Source organism: Hirundo rustica, chromosome 1, assembly GCF_015227805.2.
Source record: "Hirundo rustica isolate bHirRus1 chromosome 1, bHirRus1.pri.v3, whole genome shotgun sequence".
In the NCBI taxonomy this organism is placed as follows: Eukaryota; Metazoa; Chordata; class Aves; order Passeriformes; family Hirundinidae; genus Hirundo; species Hirundo rustica.
Window position 1 is genome coordinate 136,902,188 of NC_053450.1, and position 12,093 is coordinate 136,914,280.

General features: G+C 35.5%; 1 protein-coding gene across 1 annotated transcript in view; it reads left to right on the plus strand.

Moving 5' to 3' along the window:
- Positions 1–10,944, plus strand: part of MALRD1 (MAM and LDL receptor class A domain containing 1) — a 235,169-nt gene extending 224,225 nt beyond the window's left edge. The window contains exons 38-40 of the mRNA XM_040062159.2: positions 8,261–8,336; positions 10,013–10,069; positions 10,794–10,944. Of these exons, the coding sequence (XP_039918093.1) occupies positions 8,261–8,336; positions 10,013–10,069; positions 10,794–10,895 (235 nt within the window). The 3' untranslated portion in view covers positions 10,896–10,944. The remainder of the gene's footprint in view (positions 1–8,260; positions 8,337–10,012; positions 10,070–10,793) is intronic.
- Positions 10,945–12,093: the final 1,149 nt, after the last annotated feature.

Genomic DNA, 12,093 nt, shown 5'->3' on the forward strand with positions numbered 1-12,093 from the left:
AATTTCTGCTTTTTCTCTTCTCCAATAACCTCTGCTTTTTCTCTCCTCCCTAATTTAAGATTTTTTTTCCTGTTTACTTTATTCTAACTTCTGTACTGCTTCTCTGCATATCTCTCAACATATTCTGCTAGATCCTTCTCTGTCAGCAAGTACCTAGCACTGTCCCTCTCTTTCAGCAATTCCTGTTGCACACTTCCTTGTCCATTTTTGTGTTAGATTTTCCTTACCCTTCATTTTCTTCTCCAGAATCCATCTTCAAAGCTATCTCTTTTCCTTTAAACTTGTTCTCTGCTATAGACCTTCCTCTCTTTGGGGATGTTGTTATGTCCTAAAATATCTACTAATCTGTGCAGACTCCTGTCCTGACATTATTTCTGCTGACATGTCTCCTATCTCTGCATCTCCCCTGACAGGTAGAGCTATCTGTGGACACAGAAGCAAAATGTTTAAGCCGAAACCTTTATTGGTTGTGCTTCTGTTAATTGAGTGCATAGCTTCACCTGCCTTCCTTACATCTCCTTCCTCTTCCTTAAAGCAGGAATAACATTTCCTTATCTGATTCCATGGGGTTTTAAGATTTAATTCATTCACATTAATGCAACCTGCTAAGGCACACATATGGAAAAGCACTTTAGAAGTGCAAGATTACTTGTATTTTAAGAACTGCTTGATTTTTCTTTCTTGTGATTTCAGTAGTTATCCTTGAAAAAATGAGTTTAATTTCTCAAAACATGTTTGATAGTGTTTTAATTTAGAACATATTGTTGTTTCTTACACCACTTCTTCTGTGCTCTCACTCAACACTCCTTCCTACCTTTTTCTTTCATAAACATCTACTTAAATGTTACTGCACTGCCATTTACATCTCTTTTACTCACGTCTGTATTTAAGGAATAAAGGAGTATTTTTCTTTTCTTGTAATTATATATGCTAAAAAAAAAAAGAAAAAAAAAAAAAGTCATCTCTTTTGCACCCTGTTTCAGTAAGATGCTAAGCAATATGGTCCTATTAGGTATATGACAGGGATGAATGAGAGTCTTCTTACTATGGTTCTAAGAATATACCACAGCCCTTATATGCAGAGAATCAGAGCTGTGAAAGAGAGGACCAACTTACAAAACAAAGCTTATTCTGGTCTTAATTATTTTCATTAAAACTTCTAAAAAGGTAAGTTATGATGATAGAAATTTTGGGGACTACAAATTTTGCCTATTAGAAACTAAGATTTTCAAATCACTTTGCCCAAACTACAAATATTTTTTTTTATTTTTCTTGTTTTTAATCTTAACATGTAAGTTAAAATGCTTTTATAGTCACCTTGCTAAGAAATAATCTAGCTAATAAACGTCAATTTGTTTGAAATTGTGAAAACAATAAAATCTGAAACTTCGAATTTGAGAAGAAATGTTCATCTAGGCTCTTCCTCTTCAACTATCTAGTGCCTACCATGATTTGATATACAAAAATCACAGCTGAAAACATAATAGTAAATTAAGGGAAGTTATTTCTGAACTGTTTGGTCAGTAATCAGACTAGTCAAAATGCAGTCAATATTAACGTGCTGAAGTTTGGATCTTTAGGACAAGGTTTTATAAGAAGTGACTTGCATTTGCAAAAGTCTGCAAAATGTTCAATGTGACAGCACCACACAGAGGTGTGAGATTTTACTCCTGATTTTTTTTTAAGGGATTTAATGAATGAGAGAATTTTACTGGCACAAAAATGATACTGTCCTACAGTTAATTTTCTCTTGTGTCTGCTTTAACCCTCCTGAGCCATGTTGTTTTCTCAAAGTCATTAGGCACTAGAGCCACTCTAGGGAAGCTTTCACATTCTTGAGGCCATATTTACTACCTTTTGATAAATTCTTTTGCTAGCTATTTTTATGTAATTCCTCTTAGTGTCCTCTTGTTTTACTGTGTAGACCCACCCATGCAGGCACAGGCAGATGGTTCTCCAGAGGCACATTAGGGATTGTAGGTGTTAGTTCCCATGACATCTTGAAATGGTGTGCAGGTCCATCTAAGTCTCAGTGGAAATAATACAGGAATGTGCACAAGAGTTGCAGAAGCTTAAGAGTCCAATAGAACTCATTTTTTCATCAGAAAGCCAGGTAGGAGGCAGTAGGGGTAGGCTGGGGACCCCTCAGGCGATATCCACCTAGAAATTTGTCATTAACAGCAGTGAGAACCTAAGTCACATTTGTCCCTCTTCTTTTCTGGAAACATTAATAGTGCCTTAACACTTCCTTTCAGCCCAGAATGGATGCCCCACTTCCCCTTTGCTGTCTCCTCCTTTGCAGAATTTAATTTCTGATCTGCAGGCTTTAAACACTCCAGTTACTGAGCGGGAGTTACTGGAAGTCACCATGTAAGTTTACTTCCTAATGGACAAAAGCAGCCTTCACGGCCTGGCAGCAGCATACTCCATTACCACGACAGCATTCAGATATGCCAGGTACTTCCCAGTCCCCAGCTGCGGATTTGTGAAACTTTTGCATAGAAACCCCAAAACAGGGAAGCTTGTGAGTTTCTCTCATTCCTGTTTGTGCTATAGAGATGATGTTCCCTAATCCAGAAGGGAAGGCTGCCAGTTGCTCGACTCCATCAGTGACAACTGTCCTTGTTGACTGAAAAGAACCAAAGCTTCATTTTAGCTTCCATTTTGTTGCAGCTGCCTTCTAATGCTTCATTGTCATTTGAAATGTGAGAGTATGAAAAGTATGTGACTTTCTTTCCAGCCAAGCTATGTCTTTTTGTTATTGCCTCCAAAGCAATCAACATCCCTGGATCATTTCAGTTTGTTTCTTTCCTGTTCTTGAACTGTGCCATCCGCTGCAAGGCCAGTGTACCACAGCTATTGTCAGTCCTGCCAGTCTTAATGAACACAGAACATTAAATTTTCCAAAGCATATAGCAATGTATCTTGCCACACAAACAAAAGAGTGAAAAACTGAGATATTCTGAGAAATCATTTTAAAATTATAGAAAATCATGGGAAGAAAGGCACCACAGAGGCCGTTTTTCATCCTGCCACATCACAGACTCAATTGTATCACTCCTGAGTTTGCATTTAAAAACATCTAGCAACATGAATTTGATGGCATCCTCAGGCTATATTGGTATCTTGGGTAGAAAGAAGTTTGCTGTTAGAAAGTTATTTTCCAACTGCTGATATGTCTGTTTGTCATTTAAGTTTATGCCTATTCACCATGGACAATAACAGATCATTCCCTTTCTCCTTGCAGAAAGCTTGTTCTGTTCTTGAAGGCAGTTGTCATGCCTCTTACAGGCTGCTTTCTTTGGGCTGAACAAGCTCACTGCTTTTGCCTTTCTCCATAGTTAAGGTTTACTTATAATTATGATGATTCCCAGTTTCTGTTGCCAGACTTTCTGCAATTAGACCATACTCTTCTGGAGGTCTGGTGTGGAGGAACGGGTGGTGTATTCCAAGGGAAGCTCTCCAAACAGATCTGAAGGGCTGCCAGAGGTCATTGCTGGCTGTGCCTCTGTTCCTATATCCCAAAGAGATAAACAGAATGACAGTATAATGACATTTATTTAATTGTTTTCAGCTTGTGAACTGGAACAGAGACAGATATAGTTTATGTATAATAGGAGAAAAATGTGCAGTTTTATGGGAAAAAATAAACCAAAATTTGGAAGCATCAGCCATAACTGTTTGGAAATTGTTGTACTAGTTTAATGCTGCTATCCAAATCCATTCATTCTTCTGTAGAATATTTTTGTTCTGAAGGATGAGTACTACAGTCAGAAGTTTTCAGTTTTACTGAAATGTATAGCTGATGATCACCACACATAGGAATGATTGCATAGAAACAAGAGGAACAGAGCCAATCTCTGTAGTCTGTAGCCTTCAAGATCACAAAGATGAAAGTTGCAAAGGAGTAATTAAAAAAAAAAAATTAAATTCCCTAAAGTGACTCAAAAGGTACAAAGTACAGACTTAAGAAACCCATACAGTATATTAACAGTTGAATCAAATATCCAAGTGACTTGTACATTATTTTAGGTGCAGTTTTTGGAAAGTCTTCTCTCCTTGCAGCATGCCTCCTATTTCTTTCATGGGATGTGCAAAATATAGCCTACTTCAGCAAACCTAAATTTGGTTGAAAAGACTTTAAATATGCTTTTGAAATTAAGATCTTGAGTTTTGGTTCCTGCTAAAAACTGAAGTTTTAGCACACCTATAAAAATTCTTTTAAGGGATTATTTTAATTAGTAGCTTAATTGTAATTAAATCTTTGGTCCACTAGGATTTCGTCGTTGTTAGGGATCAGATGCTAAGCATTCCTCCAGCACTGTATTTCCTAAAAATCTGTGTTCTGTATGAAATAATTGGTTTTTTCTTTGAAAGTTATATTGAAAAGTAAAAAATTATGAGCTCTTGCATCCAAAAAATGAAGTCTAGATACGTTAATTTTCCATTAACAAGAATGATGTTACTTAGCAGTCTGTTTATACACTGGTGGGTATTTTGTGGAGCATACAACTTCTTTCTGTCTTTGTGAAATTGTAGTGGAGAAACCTCTGACAAGGCAGTAGTTTTCACTACTAAAGAATGCAGATGAGCTTAGCAAAGCTATGCCCCATGTTACCTCAACCTAGGATGATTAATTCTCTCCTTTCCCATTGTGGTATTTCTGGTTATGTAAGAAACATAACAGTTCTCTCTAAACCACCTTACACATATATTTTAGTATTTTTTTACTTTTTTTTTTTTTTAACTGTAGTTACTGCTTCATCCAATTGATAGATTACAGCAGTTGTGTAAATGTAATTTTAATTAATATTTCACTTCCATTTTCTTTAAGGTCTTTTAAGTAATTTGACAATATTTCAGACTTTTTTTGCTATTTATTGATATCCCTTAGAAAGAATTTCTTGCTGCATTCACAAACAGGGGGTAATCATATATATATGAACATTTATATATATATATATAAAATATTATGTATATAAACCTATTCATATGTATGTATCTATGTGTTTATATATGTTGCATGTATGTGTAATATAAGCTACATAAGGTAGTGTAATCAAGGTGACTTTCAAAGCCCTGCTTTGGCAGAAATGTTCCTGAGAACAGGAGAGAACTTAAGAAAGTCCATTTTCCACCTAATTTTGTGGTGCATAAATTCAAGCAGTGCCCATATTTTGGGCCATAAAATTCCCATTATCCGTGAGATTCAGTGACAAATCAATATGCTTTTCAGGATTCAGATCTAGAGTGGGAAGACACCTGAAATCTGCTGGACTCAATTTTATTGCTTGGGACATATACAGGACCAATTTAGGCACTAAGCACAGCTACCATACATGTGTTGTTGAAGAACTTGGCCAGCACTCTGGTGTCCACAGTTTGGCACAGAATCCTTCTGGTTAGTTCTCCTCCTTGCAGAGGAAGCTGGAGATCTGTGTTCAGCACCCTCCTGCCCTCAGGACAGACCTAAGTACTCAGCATGTTCTTGCCCAAATAAGCTGTGTATATGTCTTGCACAAACTGCTCAAGTTTAATGGAGCAATGGAAGAGAATCAGACCTATCCCTATCCTTACCACTTGCTATTGGCACAGTAAGAGTGGTTCACACTGGGAATTGTGTGACTTGGGTTGCCCTTTGGAAGTGTCTTGACTGACTCTAAGCAGAATTGATTTGCTCAGTTCCATATCTTGCTTTCAGGCCATATAGTTGGTTTGTGATGTCTAAATGAGGCACTAAAATTAAGGCATGCAAGTCTTGCTCTTTGGGCACTAGTTTAGAAGCAGAGCCAAACTCCTTAGAAACTTCTCATCTGAGCTTGCTTCTGGCCTCAGATTTTGTGAGCCATGCTTTCATTTTAGAGTAAAAAATAAATTTTGTACACATCTTCTGGTCTTTATTCAGGAGGACTGGTATGCAAATATACACTAAGTAGGCATATAAATAATCTGTCATTGCTTCACTAAGCAAACTAAATTAATCAGAATATCATGGTTTATTACAGTTAAGATTAGATCAAACGAAAAAATTAACAGGTTCAAATATTCAGCTCTCCTCATTGTTGTGTCAGGTAATCAAAATAAATTATGAGACTGGCATTAGGAGCAAATACTTTCTGACAGTCTTCTTGTGAAAAATTTTAGGGAGAGATGTCTGGTTTAGACTAAAACCCAGACAGTTTCTTGCACTGATTTAAATCATAAGGTAGAATATTTCTGTGCCTTACTTGTGTCTTCCTCCCAAGCAGACATTCTGATTTTAGCTGTTTTCAACAGAAATCATTCAATGTAACTCCTCTGTGGCTCCCACTGAGGAACAGCTTCCCCCCTCAACATCTCCATGGGCTGTGCTCCTGTGTCTGCTCTTGTCCCCTCAGTCCTGCCTACCACAGGAAGACAGAGCCTGTCAATCAGATTCTAGGGGGACATGGCTTCAACCACCTGTAGGACCAGCTTTGGAACAGAAACACTTTTTAATACAACAAAATTTATTTCTCCATCATCAAGATTGATGGGAAGCTATAGGAAAGATTTTTGTCTTAGAATACTGTGCATGCAGATTTCTATGTATATAAGACAGATGTTCTTATTCATAAAACCTGTGGATAAACCCCAAAAATACTAAATGCATCTCTTCAAAAGCAAAGATTAGCTTCTGCTTCATTCTTCAGTAATTTTAATTAATAAATCTGTTGCTTTTTACATAGTATTGAAACACCTTTGGTGATTCTGGGCCTCTCACTACAACAAAGACATTGGGGTGTTGGAGAGAGTCCAGAACAACAAAGCTGGTGAAAGGTCTAGAGATTAAGTCCTATGAGGAGCAACTGAGAAGCAGGAAGTGTTTCACCTGTAGAAAAGAGGGTTTGGGGGGGATCTTACTGCTCTCTAAAACTACCTGAGGTAGGAGATTGTGGGCAGGTGAGGGTCAGACTCTTCTCCCAGCAACAAGTGACAGGAAAAGAGGTCATGGCCTCAAGCTGAGCCAGGGGACTTCAGGCTGGAAGAATTCAGGAAGAATTTCCTCACCGAAAGGGTTGTTAAGCCCTGGAACAGAGTGCCAATGGAGGTGGAGTCACCAAACCTGGAGGTATAAGGGACTGGACATGGCACAGTCCAGCTGACAGGTGGTGATCAGTCAAACGTTGGACTCAATGATCTTAGAGTTCTCTTCCAACATAAATGATTCCACGATTCTGTGATTTCAATCAATGTGTAATATTAAAAACTAGTCATCTATATGGGAAAAAATTTAGATCTAGACAGAAAATTGCATACCCATTCTGCTTTTGCAGAATAAATGTGATTAACTGCACAGGTCATAAGTGCTTACAAAAAGATATGGGATATGTGAAGACCTCTATCAAGAAAGCATATCTTTAAACCTCCAGATGAGGTGATGGACATGAAATCCATAAACAGCAAAATTTTCCCTATTAATCTATCATAAATAGTTTAAGGCATTGTGTTAATTAATTAAAATTTGCATTTCAATACTACAAGTGATTACTTATTCCTGGCTTTGTAGAAAAAGGTACGGGTCGCTCGTATAGCTCTAAAACTGATGCTAATTATTTTGACCCAAAATGCAAGTTCTTTCCCAATTATTTGGAAAAGTGGACTACTTAAAACAATTAAATAACTAAGGTGTTCTTGAACTTGGAGCCTAAGACCATGTTAGTCACTGAATTGTCAGTGTAATAGCAATGAAGAACATGATCTCATCCCATGGAAACAAAGCATAGGAATGCAAATTTTAAGGTAATCTCATATTTTATTTAATGTATAGCACTATATCTGCATTTTATAAATACTAAATAGTTCTAATAGAAGCATATTTTTATAAGAAACTGATGAAAAAGTATTATTTTAACCTAGACATTATTTATCCAGAATATCAGTTTAATTTCATTAATTTCAGTAGAGCTCAGTTGTAAATGTATTTAGCCAACTATTTTTTTGGACTCAAGTCTTTTCAACTTTAATCTGTTTGGTTCTCTGATGACCTGTGTGATATGGTGTTTTTTGTTGTTTTTGTTTGTTTGTTTGTTTGTTTTTGTTTTGTTTTGGTGGGGTTTTGTTTTGCTTTGTTTTTTGTTTTGTTTTGGGTTTTTTTTGGTTTGGTTTGGTTTGTTGTTTTTTGTTTTGTTTGTTTGGGGTTTTTTGTTTTTATTTTGTTTTTTTTGTTTTGTTTGTTTGTTTGTTTTGTTGTTTTGTTTTGTTGGTTTGTGTTTTTTTTTTTTTTTTTTAACTTCTGAAGGAAAGTGCAGGAAACCGCTATTTCTTCATTTGCCAATCCATTGTACAAAGATCTTAGTTCATCTGGGAAAGTAAAGGTAAGCTGCCTCTATATGTTCAGAAAAATGAGAGGTTGTAATCCTCAAATAGTTTTCCGTTAAAAGAATGTAATCTCTCAGTGAATGCTATTTAATAAAAGAAGTGAGAATTAAAAAATGACTCAGCACTCAGATCGGTTCCAGTGCATTTTTAAAACATATTAATATTTGAAACCAACTCAGTTTTGACAACATCTCACTGTTTATAATTATTATGATTATGGCCTGATGATTTGGAGGGAAAAAAAGTATTTTGTATTAAATATTTACCCACACATAGATAATAATAAACTCTCTGGGTCTTTTCTCCTTTTGTATCTGGAAAACAAACAAACAAACAAAAAAAACAAGAAAAAACCATCCAACAAAGCAAGCACACAACAACAGAAACACATCAACCAAAAAACCACAAAATGCATGATTCCTTTGCAAAAGTTGCCTTTGCACACTTGTTTAACTTTAATAAAACAGTTCATAATCCTTCCCAGTACCTTAAGCATACATCACAATTCCCATCACAGTAAAATTCACCTTGACATTAAACAAGCAATTGGCCACACATTTCCCTAGTACCATTTGCTGATCAGAATTGAGAGACTGATAGACTAACAAGTAAAATTTTGAATAATATATATATATAAAAGTGAACATATTGCAGCAAAAGAATTAAAGGCAAGATTTAATTATCAAATGACAATGATAACTAAAATTCGTGTCTTACATTTAACAAGAAATAAATGATTGAACTAAAATGAAGGTATCTCTGATATTTTATTAATAATTAAAAATAATATAGACAAAGAACCTTGGAGTAAAAAAGAAAAAATAAATTAAAATAAAAAAATTTAAATATCCTTCTTGACCTCATTTTGATACTACCCTTATTAGCATTGAAAAAGATAGACTTGGTTTGAAATAGAAAATAAAACTTCCTTGTTTTTTGCACAGTCAATAATATAAGATTCCATTGTGGCATTGAATAGGATTAACTATGACATGCCATTTACTTTCTGTAAAAAGGTCCTATCACCTGATTTTAGAGACATTAGATCAAATGAATTCACTTATAGGTTGGAGTTTGTGAGAGCTCCAATTTGGAAACATTCCCATCACAATCATGTCCAATTCATCAGGACATTTTTATTTTAGTTAAAATAGATTTCTGACAGGCTTCATTTAATAGCAAGTTGAAAAACAGAAGCACAGAGTCAGGAGAGACATTTTCATGGAAGACAGCCCCAGGCATTGTGATTGAAGTCCAGCCATGTACCAGAATTTCCTCTATTTTCTCTAAGACTGGGAAAATACACGTTTACACTAATTCTTCTCTTTAAAAGAAAACAGGCATTATGAGTTTTCTCCAAGTCTGATGAGACTTAAATCTGAATGGTGTATCATCAATCAAAAGAGATGACAAATTGTGAGCAAAAGCTCTTGTCTCCAGCTGAATACTCACAAGTTTTGCCCTCGTGGGAGTCTCTCAGCTTCATAAAGAACAGTTCTCCTGAACCTTTCTGAACACCAAAACCATGTGGGTTTATCACAGCTACACCCTTGCTCACAATACTGCCTTGTAATTTTGGATCCATAGAATGTGTTACCCAGGTGCCACATGACAGAATATATTATTTTCAGCTCACAAAAAATGTTCTGAAGCAGTTTTTTTCTTTTTATAGTCTCCTGGTTATGCCACCTCATCTGCTGTTCAAATCAGTGTTTCTCCCTGGCATGAGGTATGTAATAATACATTTCTAGGATGTGTGTTGGGCTAGTAAAGGAAATTCATTTGTAGAGGAAAAGGAAAAATGTCACTTAAAGTCAATGGTGTATTGCTACTAGTTCTGTTAGAACCTCTGGAAATTTGAGACAGATGACCAGAGCTGAATTGGTTGGCAAGGACCTCAAAATAACAATTCTAGCAGTGTTGCTTGTCATAGCTACTTGTCACACATTACACTAATTTAATAACTTTGAGTCTGTGCAGATGCTGAAGAAAGTGTTTAGAATTACTGAAATCCTTACCGGAAGAGTTCATATTACCTATTTTCTCATACATTTTTCCTTCAAGAAAATTATAACCATTTTCTTGAACAAAAGGAAATTACAATGCCATGTTACCAAGATTAGTGACCCACTGCAATTACACTATTTTATACAGGTTCCCTAAAATAATACTTAACATATATTAGAGCAAGGGCTCTAGAAACAAGGGGAAAAAAAGGTGGAAACAGATGCAGAAGTAGGTTAAAGGACTTGATCAGGTGCACGTAGTATGTAATTGTTTTGGTGGAACTATGCTACATTTATTCAGTTGAAAGTCAGGTCTAAAAATGTTTAGAGATTTTATACTTTTCTTTAATATGCTACTTCTGTAATGAATCTGCAGCCATTTGTATGTGCATTTTAAAAAATTAATTGAATCACTTGCATTTTAAATTTCATTCTTTTTTCTTTTAGTATCCATTTATTGAAAACGTGAATGCTACTTCTTTTCCAAATCCTCTCTACGGTGTAGCAGCAGAAGACATGGAGAAATTTTGTAGCTCTTTGAAAACGTAAACACAAAGCAGGATCAATAGTGATTGCAGCTCTTTGCCTAGAAATTTATTATAAAATCTGGAAGTGTGCCACAATACTGAAGTATTAGCAATATGAATAACTCGTCACACAATAATTCTTATTAAAATAAAACAATTACATTCTGAAAGTAAATTTATATTAAAAACGGAATTCATACATAAGTAAACCATAATTATATATAGTCTTATGTCATTTCTGTTGGTGCAGAAAGAAATTGATAATTATAACTATGAATTCATTTTACATTTGTACAGTTCAAATTCCAGTATGTTAATAAAATGTTTAATCAAATCCAGATTCTTTAAGTCTGGGAATCATAATTTTTTTGTCCATTATTTGAGAAATGATGACTTAAATATTTCTGTAATTTTGCATTAGAAAGGGATTTTAACTGACTCTTTTAGTGTTCCAAGATGCAGAAGGAAAGGTGTTTATAAAATTAGAAACATATCGAACTAAATCAAGAGTGGTCATGAATCATGGATTTGAATATCGGCTTGGCATGTGATTCATCTGTGACACACCAGTATATACATTTTTATTATTATTATTATTTTACTATTAACCTTGATAGTTGACCAAATTTCCCTCCAGTAAGCTCTATAGTTCTGTAGTTCTGACCACAGTGCTCCTGATAAATTTAGCTTAGTGATTGACAGAGGGTGGAAACTGGCATGTTCAGGAAAACATATTTCTGCTGAATAGGTTGGCCTCCCACACAGCTGAAACTTATGTCAGCTCATGCCTCCATGAGAAAGATATTGGGGAGGAATTTTGGAGATTTTGGAGTGCTTTGTGATTTCGATTGTCATCCTTCGTGGTACCAGGCATAGCTTGTAACAGTGTTTACACTTTAAATAACCTGACAAAATGTCATCTTCCATAATACCCTCTTGCATTACATGATCATCATTTTTAGCTTGAAGGCTTAAGTGTTCCTGCTGTGCTTGTGTTTTTTCCCTTACTGTATTTCTACAGACTGCCTTATTTTAAACCCACTGGCAAGTCTTAAAGTTACTAAACTCCTACAAATTGCATAAAAACAGACATCTGCACTGTAGATGGTATCTCTGTTAGTACCTTTATTCAGGGAAAGCTGAATTGCTTGACATTTATTAGACTTTTGAGACTCCAGACAGAAAAGCATACTGATGCTTGCCTTCATTCCATCATGCAC